This window comes from Heloderma suspectum, chromosome 1 (assembly GCF_057233095.1).
Source record: "Heloderma suspectum isolate Gila_16-S chromosome 1, 16-S_ref, whole genome shotgun sequence".
Taxonomy (NCBI): Eukaryota; Metazoa; Chordata; class Lepidosauria; order Squamata; family Helodermatidae; genus Heloderma; species Heloderma suspectum.
In genome coordinates, this window is record NC_139458.1 from 115,351,611 (window position 1) to 115,367,377 (window position 15,767).

Genomic DNA, 15,767 nt, shown 5'->3' on the forward strand with positions numbered 1-15,767 from the left:
CTCCCAGGACTGCTATCTAAGCTAGGAATGCTGGTGGGAGGAATCTCCGTCAGCTGTTGGCCCTGGGAAAGAGGAGCACACTCCTCTCCCAGGAGCGACTGCTCTTCCTCAGAATCAGAACTACTCTGGGATTCTATGGGCTCAGTGTCCACCCTGACACTGTAACCCCTAATGACTGTCCTCTTACGGATATTTTATGCTTTCTACAACACATGTAAAGGACTGAAATATTCCTCTATCAGAGTATATGCCTCGGTGATTTCTGCAACGAGGGGTAACATAGACGCGTGTTCCATCTTCAGCTACCCCTTATGCAAACAATCCTTGCGAGGATTTAGAAATTTGCCTCCCCCCATGAGAGACCTCGTCCCTCAATGAGACTTGTCACTAGTGCTCAACAGCCTGACCTCTGCGCCATTTTAACCTCTTTCTACAGTGGACTTGAGGCTGCTTTCTTGGAAGGTTGCCTTCTTGGTAGTGATCACGACATCAAGAACAGCAAGCAAGCTATCCGCTTTACAAATAGACTTGCCTTACACCATTTTTCACAAGGAAAATGTGGTACTCAGGCTGGACCTAGCTTTCCTACCTAAAGTGGTGATGGACTTCCATGTTAATCAGCTGGTTGTCCTTCCTGCTCTCTTTCCATCTCCAACTTCCAATTTGGAGAAGAGACTGCACACTTTAGATGTCCGGAGAGCCCTGGCCTTTTATATAAATCATGGACCAAGTCTTTCCGTAAGTCACAACGATTGTTTCTGTGCTACAGGGGACATAATAAAGGCTTTCCGGTCTCCTCTCAGAGACTAGCCTCCTGGATAGTACAGGCTATTCGCTTGGCATACCACGTCTTGGGGAAAGACTCGAATCCGAGTACATTCAACAAGGGGACTGTCAACTTCCACGGCTTTTACAAGAGGTGTGCCTGTAGTGGATTTGTGTAAGGCGGCTACCTAGTCTAAGCCTTCTACTTTTATAAAGTACTACAGACTAGATGTTCAGGCCTGAGTGGACTGTGCCTTTGGCAGGGCTGTGCTTTCTTTGGCACTACGGACACCGATCCACCTCCGGTAAGTCAGGTTGTTATTTGCCCATGTGTGTGATGCACAGAGACCATGAAGAAGAAAGTCAGGTTGCTTACCTGTAACTGTAGTTCTTCAAGTAGTTGTTTGTGCATTCACACAACCCTCCCACCGTCCCCACTTCGGTGTCAACATTATTTGTTGGTACCGAGGTGTGCTTTCTCCTCGGTCCTGGACTGCTTTGCAGTCTCAAGGAACTGAGGGGAAGGCGGGAACCCATGCTATATATACCAGAGACGGTGGGGGAGGGGTTCCCGCCAAAAACTGTTCAGCTTGGAAGTTTCCCGAATGAGTCTCTGCGCAGGCCCCATATGTGTGAATGCACAGATGACCACTCGAAGAACTACAGTTACAGGTAAGCAACCTGACTATACTTGCATGGTGGGACTGGTGGAAAGGGATACATAGGTGACATCTGACTGCTTACTAGACAAAGATTTTATGTTTTTTTAACTTGTACAATAGCAGGCTATTCACTAAGGTTCCCCTGAAGTTTCCCTGTTAAGAATATCCAGGGAGTAGTCAGGAAGAGAAATTATATTTAGTATTGCTTGTGGGTGCTTATATACATGCATTGCCAGACTCTGGAAAGATCAAACAGTGCCTGATGTCAAAAGCCAGTTAATAAGAATTTGGGACACAGCAGCTATAGACAAACTAACAAGCCATATTAAAGAGAGACAAGTGTGTGTGCGTGTGTGTGTGTGTATATGTGTGTGTGTACACCCACACTATCCATTTGCTATCCTTTTTATTTATGTACATATTTTGAAAGTTCACAGACAAGAATTTGGTTTTGAGAAGGCAGTTGTTGAACATGTTTAGGTTATAAATATTTGAATAACTACCATAATTCTATACTGTTTATAATTATTTTTTCTGTTTATATATGCTTAATACATTTTTTTAAATGTTATAAATTATTAAATTGGTATGGCAGGAAAACGAAGGGTAGGCTAGAACTTTTTGTCCCTGAAATGTTAGGTTTCCATGATGCTTTTGATGTGGAGTAGTATTCAGCATTCAGTTATGCAATTCTCTATCTGTATTCTGAAATGGAACAGTCCCCAGAAATGTTCTACCATGTGATGTTTCTGATCATATAGTTTGGCTCTTTAAAAATACTACCCGCCCCCATGCTTTTCTAACATGAGAAAGATAGGCATAATGAAGAGGAAAGCCTGAATGCGTTTTCTTGATCACACAATTGGAGATTGGTAACTGATACTGCACATCTTTATGATTGCATCTGTTCTTGGGAAGAGGAAGAATGCATATCCAATAGATGCGGGGTGGACAACATGGAGGGCTGCATGCACTCGCCTGTGGCCTTTTTTGCAGTCCCTGCTGCCACTGTTGCTGAATTTGCTGCAGCTGCAAAAAAATGTTGAGCTTTTGCTTGAAAACAAAACAGGGGAGACACTTCCTTGTTTGGAAACAGAATCCCACTCCTGGAAGTCTCCTGGAAGTGCAAGTCTGCTTCTAAATAAGGCACGCGCTCCCTGCATGCCTTGTTCTCAAGCATGAACACTGCTGTTTTTCTTGCCACCACTGCAGCAATTTTGGCAGCAAATTCAGCAGTAGTGGGGTGTGTGTGTGACCCCCCCATGGGTTTCAGGTGTGTGTGTAATGCAGCCCCCACCCCTGCGCTAGATGATTTAAATTAAATAGCCTTGTATCTAGGAATTATCATTCAGACTCCCATATAATACAAAACATCAGTCATTTACAAGCTCAAAGCGGTGGTGGTGGTGGGGAGTGTTGGAACAAAAATGGTGTCACTTGTGTCATGACCTCTGGGTCTAGCATGCCACTTTCTTCCTTGCTTGCTGCAATGAGTCCATACAGCTCCATCCATACTGCTTTATTCATAAGCCAAGTTGGTGCTGCCTGTTAAATTCAGTTCATTAGCTGTAAACAAAATTCCTCATCCCTGATCATGATCAGTTGATGCCTTGTTTGCTGCAAACTTAAATAACTTGAAATGAAGCCAAGGCCAATTTAACCCCCGTAACAAAAACAGCCATTCAGTGAAGTGATTTATTGGAGCTATAAACCAAAACTAACAGTTTTAACAGCTCTTTAAAAGGACAGAACTTCACAGCATAGCCAAACAGCTGCAGCAGTAATCCTGTGTCTTGCAGAACCCTTTAATCATTTGGCCTGTCATTGCAATCAGCTTGCTGCAAATTTGGAAGACAGATTACTTGGGAGATTTACATAAAGAATCCACAGGGGACAGATATGTGTATATAATCGGTTCCAGTACGTTAGTCCTGTCTTTATCGTATATGGGGCAGCAAAGCAGTTCAGGATCAGAGTAGATAATAAAGGCCCAGAGATATGAGTTGGACTTAATTATTTTATATTGTAAGCCATTTAAAGCATGATCTCTATTTCAGTTTGTATTAAAAATGTATAGTGCACAACACTTCTCTTGAAAAAGATGCTGCACTACTGTGTAATGATTATCAGGGCTGCAGTAAACAATGCACCAGTGCCATGCACGTGCCCTTCATTTGAACGGGACTTGAGTGTATTTGCCACTTAATGGTACTTGACTGGGTAACAGATCTCTTCAAACACTTGGCCATCAATCCAGTCCACCGAAGGCAGAGTATCCAAGCTTGAAGGGATTCCCAGAGGGCGTAATACAGCCCAGTCCCATCCGCCACCCTCATTTCCCCTTGGTGTGGGCATTCAGCACACTGGGCCAATATGGGGCACTGCTCATTTCTCAGTCCTTGACTGAGCAGAGGAGGTGAGCTGAATAGGAATATTGGGAAGCACGCAGAGGGCTCCTGTTCCCCATAACAGCTTAATGTGCCTGGGCACCTCAAGCAGGAGGTGGGAAGGAGCAGGGTAAACTGGGCTCTGTGATGCCCAGTTGTGGTGATTTTGTAGGCAGTGTACCTTCAAGACAGGTGGGAGTATAGCCAGCTGAAGGATGGCAGCCTATACAAGGAAATAGCAATGGAGAACTGTTTATGCCTAGGAAGAGCTGCTAAGATCTGCTACTAAGTCCTGCTATTGTTGTTGTTCTGTATTTTTTGGAAATAGTTTTGTATCTCACTCCTGCGTTTGTTATTGGGTGGAACACCTATGAGAATCTCCCTGCATGCAGGTGATGCGCTCATGGTGAATTGGACTAAGCCCTTGATTTCTATTACTTTAATTAGGGCTGCCAGAATTCAGCAGCTTGTTTTGCAAACTCTGTGGGCCAAACTTCACACAACTCTATCCAACTCATTTGCCCTTGAGTGCAAAATTGTTATTTCAGAAATAGCCAGTGTGGGGGGTGAGAAAAGCTGGGTCAGGGCCATGCTATGGGGGCTTTAATCCTTGGCCCCCCACTGGGCTGATCCAGATTGCTTCCCCCTTCCTGCTATTTGCATGGGAGTGGGAAGCACTCATTCTTTCATGAAGTAACATCATGTATAGTTTGGCCCTGTAAGAGAGCAATCCTGTGGCCCTTAGGTAGCGTTTAGGGGGCCATAGTATATTTTGCATTCTCGGATCCAAGGCTGGAGTCAGTTCTCCAACCTCAGAGCTGCTCTGACCAGTGCTCCAACCTGCCCACTCCCTCCCTGCTGGTGCAGGAAGACCTGCGTCAGCTGCCTTGCTGGGGTTGCTAAAGCAACCTTGGAGAGGGGGTAAAGGGAGCATTCTGGGGGGAAGGGACTGGAGAGGCTGGGTTATTCTGTGCCCCAAGGCCTCTCCAGCCTCCTCCCCTCCCCTCCAACACACCCCAGCTAGATGGGCAAAAAGGGCCATTTAGCTATATGGGGGGGGGGGAGGCAAAGACTGCCTCCTCTGCTCCTCCCGCTCTGCATTGGATGGCCATAAGCCTCCAAGGTCGGAGGTGTACAGCCATCCCAATAGGATTGCACCCTAAGATTTTTCAGTCATCATAAAACTTATCTGCATTTGGCAATTTCGGGGCCTACCAGGGGCAGTTTGGAAATGAGTAAATGCACAGCATAGTGCAACTTGGTGGGTTACATTTGGATTTTGCAGTAACAAGGCATTATAAATCTATTAGAAACCTACACAAGAAAATATGAGAGATATCCAGGAATCTGTAATGGCAGCTACTGTTTTCTTATTGCAAGAGTGGGCAACTTTGTCAGAGTCAGGTACATCTAAGTGGCCAGAATTGACAGCAGATAGACGCAAATATACTATTTATTTTCCTGCTGTATCAATTGGCTGCAACAAAAGGACTGTACTAGATTATACCAGCTACTTACTTGCAAGTTACTATCCTTATTTTGAACTGCAATTACTTCAGATTTTTACACCCACAGTTTAAATGGGACTAATTACACTCCACTAATGGAGTTTATAGTACATTATACAATTGCCATACATTTCATGACTTATGCTAATGTCTGTATATATCTTTTCCCCCCTGCCACTCTCCACCCCCAGGACAGTGCTCACCTGGTGAATATTCCTCTGATGGATTTAAGCCTTGTCTTCCATGTCCCTTTGGAACATATCAGCCTGAGCCAGGTCGGACATCTTGTTTTACCTGTGGAGGAGGCCTGATGACAAAACTTAGCAGCGCAACATTGTTTCAGGATTGTGAGACTAAAGGTAAGAATTGAGAGATGGCAAGAATGCACAAGAAACATACGTAGTCATACTTATTTCAACCCCAGCTTTTTAATGGTGAAACCATTTCTCTCCTTTCAGCTGCAATATAGTTGAAGTTGGGGGTCCAATCCCATTCACTGGGACTGGTGACTCCATATAACCTAATAAAATAGTCTTCTTATTGAGATTATAATATAAAGAAGGAAGACTAAACTATCATGTACGAGGCCAGAAGTGCTTGTTGGGGAGGGAATAATGGGAAGCAAGCAAGACAGATTAACCCTCAGGGCCACTTCCCATAGTGAATTTCCTATAGGGACATCACCTTCTTTTACAAAGTTGCATATATACCTCACACTTACGCGCCTTCTTGTGTGATGAATGAACATGTGTCTGTTTTGCCATATATATATATATACCCACTTCAAATCCCTGCTATGTAGTGGGTAGTCACAATTTGTGGAATTGACATGCATTCATCACACACAGCACTGTGCATGTGGGGTATCTGTAATTTTCTGTGCAGAAAGTTAGTCATGGATGAAATGACCTTCGGTGGAAAGACTGTAGTAAATTATGTCATAACCTACCAAAGCTATTGTACCTGCTGCTTGCTTATCCTCTTCCACAGTGCAGTGCTCACCCGGTCACTTTTACAACACTACAACACATCGATGCATCCGCTGCCCAGTTGGAACATACCAACTTGAGTTTGGACAAAATTACTGCATTTCATGCCCTGGAAACACAACCACTGACTACGATGGGTCAACAAACATAGCTCATTGCAAAGGTATATGCGGGTAACACATGTCACAGTCAGTCAGAAATTAAAGGGCTGGTTCCAATTAGCAGTCAAAAATGTGAGAATGGGAGGCAAGGGGGTCTGTGAAGTCAGTGTAGCTTGACCTGCTCATACCACATCCAGATGGCATCTCTTCTTACGTCATTGGAGCATGCTTTTCCATGCTTCCATCTTGTGCTGTTCTGGTAAAACTTGTGCATATAGGAAACCATGCAAGATTTCCCTGGGGAAATTACCTGTCCCCAGGGAGAAGCAGTGGTGATATTATGGGGATTAATTATGCCATTGGTTCCTCCCATATGATTTCCTGTATATAGACATTAGCAAGAGGGGCATAGGATGCTGCTGCTGCTGCTGCTGCTCTTGTAGCACAAGAACAGCCCCCAAGACTGTTTCTGCATTAGCTTAGCAGTATTCCGATTATGGTGCCATTTTGGATATGTTCCAGTTTACATTGTGCCAAGCAAACACGTTCAGGCATGATATCAGGACAGCTGAGAGAAGTCTTGGTGCAAAGGAGTTGTGCGCCACATGGTTGAACAACAAGCTGTTCCTCCTGCTACCAGTTCTACCACTTCAGCTGAGGTAGGATGCAGCGGTGCTTCAGAGAGTTCTCTGTGGTTATAGCAGTGGTTTTTCAGCTGCTGTCTTGCTCTCTCTTTCCCACCAAACAACATGAAAGTCCCTGCAGTGGAGGCAGGATGCTTTTGGTCTTTCCTTATTTCAGCAGAAGCCAGATACCCACCTGACAGTAATTGCTGCTCACCTGTGTCCTGCCTTGGGATGCAACTCACCTAACTTGACTTCCTTGCTTTCTTTGGCATCAAGTCTCCAAGCAGCCCCTATGAGCAGAAGCAGGAAGAGGCTGCTAGAGGCTTAGTCAACAGTACCTTCTTAGAACTGTTTAGCTGTGCCTAGAACCTGCTTCCAGGTTCTTTTCCTTGCTGTGCTCTGATCTGCCTGTTTATTTCCTTGCATATTTGCCCCTTATCTTTGCCTCCACCCAAGAGCAAAATCTTCCTACTGCTGGAAAGGAGGTTCTATATGCAACAACCAAAACTTGTCTCCCATGTAACAGGAATAGGTTGTGTTCTGCTGTCACTTTTTTTGTGGCTGAGGCATTTAAGAGCAACAGAACCTTTCCTACATTCCTGTAAAAGTCACTGGCTGGTTTGGAATCTCTCTCCCTATCCTTTAAGAACCATTATACCTTTTTGACATTTGTGATCCTCAAATAATTTTTTTAAGACTGTTTTAATCCCTCCCCTCCATTTGTGTTTATTACTTCTCAACCATATATTTGGTGCAGCATGAATACCCTGATGCAGTGGTGCTAATGAATCCTCATCCCGTTTTCCTGTCCACCTTCCCGTATAGTAGTGACAAGCTGGTTGGCATATGAGATTCTTTATTCTAAAGAGGTCAAGAGTGTGTGCGCGTACCCACATGCTCTTTCTGTAAGGGTAGATCTGGCATGAGATGGGATCTGTGTGTGCACTCTGCACATGAGCAGAATGCATTGGGAGAGATTTCTGGCACTGCTTCTCCTTAAGTATTACAGACAGAGAGCATCATCCTGTTAAAACAACTTCACACTCAAATCCATCCTTGGGATGATTTTTTCACACACAGAACCAGGAACAGGCTTAGCTTTCACACTGGCATCTAACGCAAGGAGACACTAGCACTGGCTGCCTTCCCGCATATCCAGATCTAGATAGGGACAAAATAGTCATGTTGTTGGGCAATCCTCCTTCTCAGACCTTGGAGGAAAGGAGATTAAGCAGCAGCCAGCTTTCCTTCACCTCTCAGGCTTAGTTTCCAGGTACTCAGCCAGTGCCTGTTTCCTGCTTCCTCCCCAGCCAACACCTGCCTGCTGTTTCTTCCCCTACTCCTTCATGACCACTGTGACCAGGTCAATTAACCCATGGTGGGCTGTTATGTCATGCAAACCAGCTCAACATGTGGTTGTGGCTCTAAGCCACCATTTATTTTCACAGGCACAGCTATACTATATGTAGATTTTACCTCATTTTGAACCATCTGAAGCAGCGACTCATTAAACATGATTTTAGGAAGGAATATGCCTGATTCCTAGATAGTGGTCAAAGTGATTGTGCCTACAGTATTTGTTAGCTTTGGTAGCACTCCCAAGTTTTCTCCCCTCTGCCTGGCCATGGATAATATATTGCCTTTTTTCCAGACAGGAACTGTGGTGGTGAGCTTGGAGAGTTTACTGGATTTATCGAATCCCCAAACTATCCTGGCAATTATCCTGCAAACACTGAGTGTACCTGGATTATAAATCCACCTCCTAAACGTCGCATTCTGATTGTGGTTCCAGAAATATTTTTGCCAATAGAAGATGAATGTGGAGACTACCTGGTGATGAGAAAAAGCTGTAAGTTAAAATAAAAATGTGTTCCATGTGCCTGGATTGTGTCAGGTATATATCTCTCCTGTTTAGTCTGTACTACATTCTGCATGAGCCAGTACCATGCAATTTAACTCTAAAATGTATAACAGAGCTTCCAACAACAACCAATTTAGCAAACACGCCACCTGTTATCGGCGGTTAGACTAACACATTTTAGAACAGAACTGGTGTGGAACCCTGGTAATTCATGGGTGGAGGAAGGACATTTTCCTTTCCTCCTTCCCCCACCCACCCGCATTTGCAAGCTGGTTCAGTGCAGCCAGAGGGCAAATGACCCAGTGATTGCTGCTGTCACGGCTCAGGCTCAATGGACTCATGGCACTGGCAAGTAGGAGCATCCAGTGATGCCTGCTGCTGCTGTGGGATAGCTCAGCTTTGGGGAATCACAGGGTGATGTGGCCTCATAGCAGCAGCAGCTCAGTCTCCTGTATGCTACTCTATAGAACTGGTTTTAATGGCCTTCAAGTCACCAGTGGGTTGCTGGCAGTAGTCTGGTCAGTCTCAGGAGATCCTGGGGTGAAGTGGCCTCACAGCAGGGGCTTTAAAGGACTTGCTCATGTGTGGAGAAGCAGCTCCTCCTCCATCTGACACCAACCTCCAGCTACCTATCTTGGCTGCTGGAAGAAGGCAGCTGTTACTCAAGACAGTGGCGGCAGCAGCAAATTGGTTCCTTGCTTTTCGTTAAGAGGGTAACATGGGGGTCAGCCCTTAGTTACACTTGAGAGGACTTAGTATAACTTTAAAAAACACACACATTACACCATCAGCTATCATTACATTTCTTATATGCATACAAGAACAGCCTTTTCCCTGAGAGTACTGCAAGAAGTCAGAGGCTCATCCGCTAGCAAGTTAAGTGTTTAGTGAAACATAGATCTTATTCCAGCTGAATAAAACAAGATTTGGAATCATCAACTATCATCCCTGCTTGGATCATGGCTCACCGTGTGCTGTGCCTGTTGTTGATTCAACAGTCTGTTTTCTTGTGCTGATGGCTTGGCTCAGTTCCTGGGCCGTACATCTTTAAAAGCTGAAAAGACTATGTTTATGGAGCCAAATAGTGTGTTTGGACTGAAATCTTTAAATGTGCTTTGTCAGTGACCTCAGCTAAGCTAAAGTTTCACTCTTGCGTTGTAATGAAATGGGGGAATTCAGTCTTGTAATCAATATGTAATAATATAAATAAACAAATACTTGTATAGTGCTTCTATGTGTTCAAGGCACTTCACATGCATTATTTAGTTGTAATTCTTACATTTTAAGGGAGAGAAAGAATGGCTTGCCAAAGGCCGCCTAGTGAGTTCATGGCAGGGATAAGATTTGAACTGGGGACTTCCTTATTTGCAGTTCAGTCTCTTAGGGCGCAATCCTATGGCTGCTAGTCAGTGGCTAGATGGCCATAGGATTGGTTGGTTCCCGGAGAACGGACCTCCAACCCCTCCTCGTAGGCAGCGTGGATCAGCCCCATGCTCCACCTGTGGAAGAGCAGCGCAGAGTGCGGGGAAGAGCATTCCTGGGGGCAGGGTAGGGAGGTCGGAAGTGCCGGTACAACACTTCTTATGTGTTGCCCGGCCGCCCCTTCCTGTGCTTTGAGGTCCTGCAGCTAGACAGCCAAAATCGGCTATCTGTGAAAGCAGAGCAGCAGGAGCAGGGAGGAGATCCACTCCTCACCACTCCTCCTGCCCTGCACTGGATAGGCAGTCGCCCCCAGGTTTGGAGGCAACCGTCGATCACGATAGGATTGCTCCCTCCGCCACTATACTACACCAGCTACAAAACAAGGGCACCTGGATATACAGCATAACTGAGCAAAGGAGTATGTACACAGATATGAACTCCTTGACTACAGATTGCTTTCAGTCTTGTCACAGTAGTGTTTTGTTTTCCTTGAGCAGTAAGCTTGCTTTTCTTCTGATGAGCTGATGAGCTCACCTTGCTGCACAGGTAGTGGTCTTATAAAAAAATGTATTTTGCAAAAGATATGTGAAGCCTTGCTTTTTCACTCTGTAGGTAGGAACAGTGCCTTTTTAAAACCAACAGCACAATTTTGGTCTTCACATGCAATCCAAAAGAGCAATTTTGGGGTAGCAATGCGTTTGAAATGTTGTACATTTCCGTTGATTTGTTTTTGTAGTCAGTACAATCATGGGCCAGTGGCAGGAAAGGAAAGGTTCCTCCTGTGCAAGCACCGAGTCATTGCTGACTCCTAGAGGGACGCCACTTTCGCTGGCGTTTTCATGGCAGACTGTAGCGGGATGGTTTGCCTTTGCCTTCCCCAGTTGTGACTACCTTTCCCCCAGCAATCTGGGTACTCATTTTACCGACCTCGGAAGGATGGAAGGCTGAGTCGACCTGAGCCGGCTACCTGGGACCCAGATTCTGCTGGGATTGAACTCAGGTCGTGGGGAGAGTTTCAGTTGCAATACTGCCACCTACCACTCTGCGCCACACGAGGCCAGTGGTAGGACCTAGGCCAAATTAGACAGCTACTCATTGCGGCAGTGTTGAGATGTGGTCTGTAACCCCCCACCAACCCCAAGCGATGGCCTTTTCTGTTGCAGCCCACTGGGCGCTGTTCTTAAGGAGGTTTGGGAAACACTTGGCAGTTGCCTAGAAATATTGTCCCACAAGGCTTTCAAACCATCTGGATGCAATAGGGGAATATGTTATTGACTGATAGGCAACCATCAAGTGAGTTGTTCTCACCTTTAACTAGAATGGGCCCTAGCAGTAGGGCAGCACAAAGAGATCTTCAAGGCAAGTAATATTGGGGTGATTGTAGGTCTTTAGGGAAGAAGAGAAGAAAGGGGAAGCATTTTGTTCAAAAGAAAAACTCTTAAGCTAATAGTCTGATATCTGCTTGTTGTACGTTTTGTTTGGAAGCTTCCTCCAATTCTGTGACCACATATGAAACCTGCCAAACCTACGAACGCCCTATAGCTTTCACTTCCAGGTCTAAAAAGCTGTGGATCCAGTTCAAATCAAATGAAGGAAATAGTGCCAAAGGATTCCAGGTTCCTTATGTAACATATGATGGTAAGCAGCTGTTAAAAATTGATGAAAACTGAAGTGTTGAAATTTGTTTTTCTTTATTTACATTTCCCCACTCCTTTATCTCAAAGACATGGGCAGGAAATGGGGAAGGAGGATCCCAACATTTTGTATAGGTATTCATCCATTTTGACTATAGAACTTTCCAGTGCATGGAACTTACATTTATGGATATGGCTGAAAGTCTGTTTGAACGTTGCTCTGAGGACAGGGGGCATGGAGGTGGGATACCTGGATACAAAATGGCACCAGTTGCAACCATGCAGCTTAAGAGTTGAATAAGGGATCTTTTATTAGAAAAACATGTCTGACTGAGAGAAAGTCCCCTAAAATCGTATCGAGTTTTATATTTATGTATTGGGTCAAGGCACATTTCAATACAAAATGACATGGGTTTAAGCATGTACCTTATGATAGTAAAGGTATTTGGGGATAGGGTGGTGGGACGGATGCCTGTTTTCAGTAATGCTTTCTCAGATTTATCAGATTTCTACACAAAATGGCATATGTAGGTATTTTGAGATCTAAGTTCCTTTGCTTTGTTGAAACATAGTTTGTATCTTTTTTGATTTAGGAAACACTGTCACGGGTTATGCCTTTTCTCGTAATGTACAAATGGTTTCACACTTTCTGTTTTCAAGTTGAATTTGGGACTAATCAGTGTTTCAGGCAGAGGCAAAGAAAACTGGCAGCTTCATCTCCCTCACATGATCTCTTTGGCAGTTTTCCTGAGCTAAACAGGAACTACTCTGGGGTAACAACCAGCAGCAAACAAGTCTAGTTAGGGCATGATGGACTCCAAATGTCTGAAGTCTGTATCTCTTAAAAGGCTTTTGGCTTTGCTGCAATCAATGGCAATTTTCTGATCTTTTAACTGGAGACAGGATTTGTTCCAGTTGGGAGGGGCTGAGCTTAACCTGATTCCTATCAAGAAAACATATCAGTGGAAACAGGATCATACATTTAGTACAAAAATCGCAGATGTAGTTAAACAATGGTTTTGCTTATTATACAAATAATAATAATATTAAATATTATAAATAATAATAAAAGGCAAGGGAGGGAAGTAAGAATATGGGGGGTATTTTTTAACATTGTGAGTGGATTTTTCTAGCAAAAATGTGTTTGAAGTATGCCACATAGCCAGATCTTAGAGAGTTTTCTAAGGCTGCTTATTATTTCTGCCTTAGTCATATTAATAGTAAACAGTCCAGTATGGAACATGTTGTCTTTTTGGGAGGGGACTTAGTATAATTTCTTTCTTGAAAGCCTTTGGAATGTATTAAATTTGCTAATGTGGACAGTAACCTGTAGTCTTGATTATATATTAATACACACAAATACCTGAGGATATATACACTTGAATGTCTTCTGGACAGTCCAAAAAGATGTGTGTATGCTGCAGCTGATATATCGAAAGGGAATTTGTGATTCTGCAAGAAAATCTGCGAAGTGAGTAATGTACTGTGTGTTCCCAACAGAGGATTATCAGGAACTAATAGAAGATATAGTCCGAGATGGTAGACTGTATGCATCAGAAAATCATCAAGAGATCCTTAAGGTAAACTTATTTTTTAAAGTTACCTTAAAGAAAACACAAACACATAGATTATACTCTCTGTGAAAATAAATAGTTCATGCTATTTGAACATGTATATCGCCCAAACCAGAAGCAAGACTTTGCTAACTCCCACTACTTTTCCTCCCACACTGAAACTAGTCCTGAAGAGCTGGTGGAAGCAATGCTGACTCAAGATGTGTTGATATCCATCTAATTATTTTTAGGCTGCTTTTAAGGGTGGAAGCCTCTCAAGGGGGCATAAAAGCTAAAAACCACACAAACGGATACAATAAAAATCCATAAAAATATGTTTCAATAAAATCCATAAAAACAGAAATTGCCAATTAAAATCAATAAAAATAAAAACTTACCAATAAAAACCAATGGCCCAGACTTAAGGCAAGTCCAGTAAGAACAGGTGGGTCTTCAAAATTTTCCTGAAGACCTGCAAAGAAGGGGCCTGATGCACTCCTGACTGAAGTTTATTCCGGAGGTGCGGGACCACCACTGAGAAGGCCCTCTCCCTTGTACTCTCCACCCTCTCCACCCTGGCAGGGGACAGGAGAGATGAGCCTCTGTTGATGGCTTCAGAGTGCAGGCAGGCTGGTATGGGAGAAGGCAGTCCTTCAGATAGCCTGGGCCCAAACCATGTAAGGCTTTAACGCTTAAGACCAACACTTCATATTGGGCTCAGAAACACACTGGCAACCAGTTCAGCTGAACAGAAAACTCAAACGGTGCCCTCTCCTATGGTAAAAATGTATGATAAATAACTGACAATATCCCACCCGTTAATGTTTCCCCAGATCATCTGCTGCCTCAGACAGCCCACTCACTCTGCCTAAGGGTAGGGCTGGTTCTGTACCAGACACAGTGATTGCACAGGCAAATGCTGATGTTTTTAGCTTGTGAATTGGTGAAAACCATGGTAGAACATTGGTAATTGCCTAGCAAGCGTAAATGTTGTCTGTTCCATCTTCTAGATGCAAAGCAATGATGATAACAACGCTAGTGGGCACATATCGGTAATTTGAGCTGAGCCTTAAAATTTCTGTGGGCAGTCCTACGTATTATGGAAAAGTGCTAATATAGGGCATAACCTAGTTCACCAGCCCCCAAACTGGCACCCTCTGAATATGTTGGACTACAACTCCCATCATCCCCTGCCAGCATGTATCTTGATTCAGGATGATGAAGACTGTAGTTGAACACATCTGGAGGGTGCCTAGTTGGAGAAAGCTGATAGTGCACAGCCCTTTCTTGTCCACATTATTTAGTAGGAATTATATTTTTTTATTTATTATTCATTTATTTAAAACATTTGTATCCCACCCTATATCATTAAGATCTCAGGGTGGCGTACAGATAAGATCAATTTAAACAGTATAAAAGAATGAATAATTTAAACAGCTAAAAGCATATTAAACAAACTAATACCAATTAGAAAATCTAAAACAATAAAACATTTAAAACAATGTGCAACTTTAGGGAATACAAATAGTCCTCAAAGACTTTGCTGAAAAGCCATGTTTTAACTTGGCACCAAAACAAAACCAGCCTCTGTGCCAATTGGGCCTCCAAGGGGACAGCATTCCACAACTGGGGTGCCACAGCAGAGAAGGCCCTCTGAAGTATTATATTATTATGCTGAAGTATATATGAAGTATTATGCTTTTGCACTAATGTTTTCTCAAACTTGAATATTTAAATGATAATAAAAAATTGCCTTACTATTGCAGGATAAGAAGCTGATAAAGGCATTGTTTGATGTATTGGCACACCCACAAAACTACTTCAAGTACACGGCACAAGAGTCCAGGGAGATGTTTCCAAGGTCTTTCATTCGGCTGTTGCGTTCTAAAGTCTCCAGATTTTTGAGGCCTTACAAGTAATAGACACTATATTTTGAAAACATAAAAGTTCCTAACTGTACAGCAGGAGATTTGTTTCATATTCTCTACGATAGGGCAGTCTTCAGTAAGCTGACCGGTCAATTGTATACAGTGTGTACATTTTTTAATTAAAAATATAATTATTTCATTGCCGGAAGTTTTATTTCTGTCATTGCATGATCTACTGGAGGTTTATCTGTTATAGAAAAGCTGGACAGTTTTTTTCTCTTAATATTAGATATGACTACATACATCTGTTGCATTGCCTCACAAGTAGCTAATTACTATTGAAAGGATCGGTCAGGATCATAATACAAATTCTTCAGCTCTGGAAGGATGT

At 43.4% G+C, this 15,767-nt stretch overlaps 1 protein-coding gene across 2 annotated transcripts in view; it reads left to right on the plus strand.

The window, feature by feature from the left end:
* SCUBE2 (signal peptide, CUB domain and EGF like domain containing 2) overlaps nt 1-15,582 on the plus strand; it is an 81,043-nt gene extending 65,461 nt beyond the window's left edge. For both annotated transcript variants that reach the window (XM_084828342.1, XM_084828351.1), the window contains 6 exons: nt 5,514-5,681; nt 6,313-6,474; nt 8,690-8,887; nt 11,807-11,959; nt 13,456-13,535; nt 15,275-15,582. In XM_084828342.1, coding sequence (XP_084684468.1) covers nt 5,514-5,681; nt 6,313-6,474; nt 8,690-8,887; nt 11,807-11,959; nt 13,456-13,535; nt 15,275-15,427 — 914 coding nt within the window. In that variant the 3' untranslated portion in view covers nt 15,428-15,582. The remainder of the gene's footprint in view (nt 1-5,513; nt 5,682-6,312; nt 6,475-8,689; nt 8,888-11,806; nt 11,960-13,455; nt 13,536-15,274) is intronic.
* The last annotated feature ends 185 nt before the right edge of the window (nt 15,583-15,767 follow it).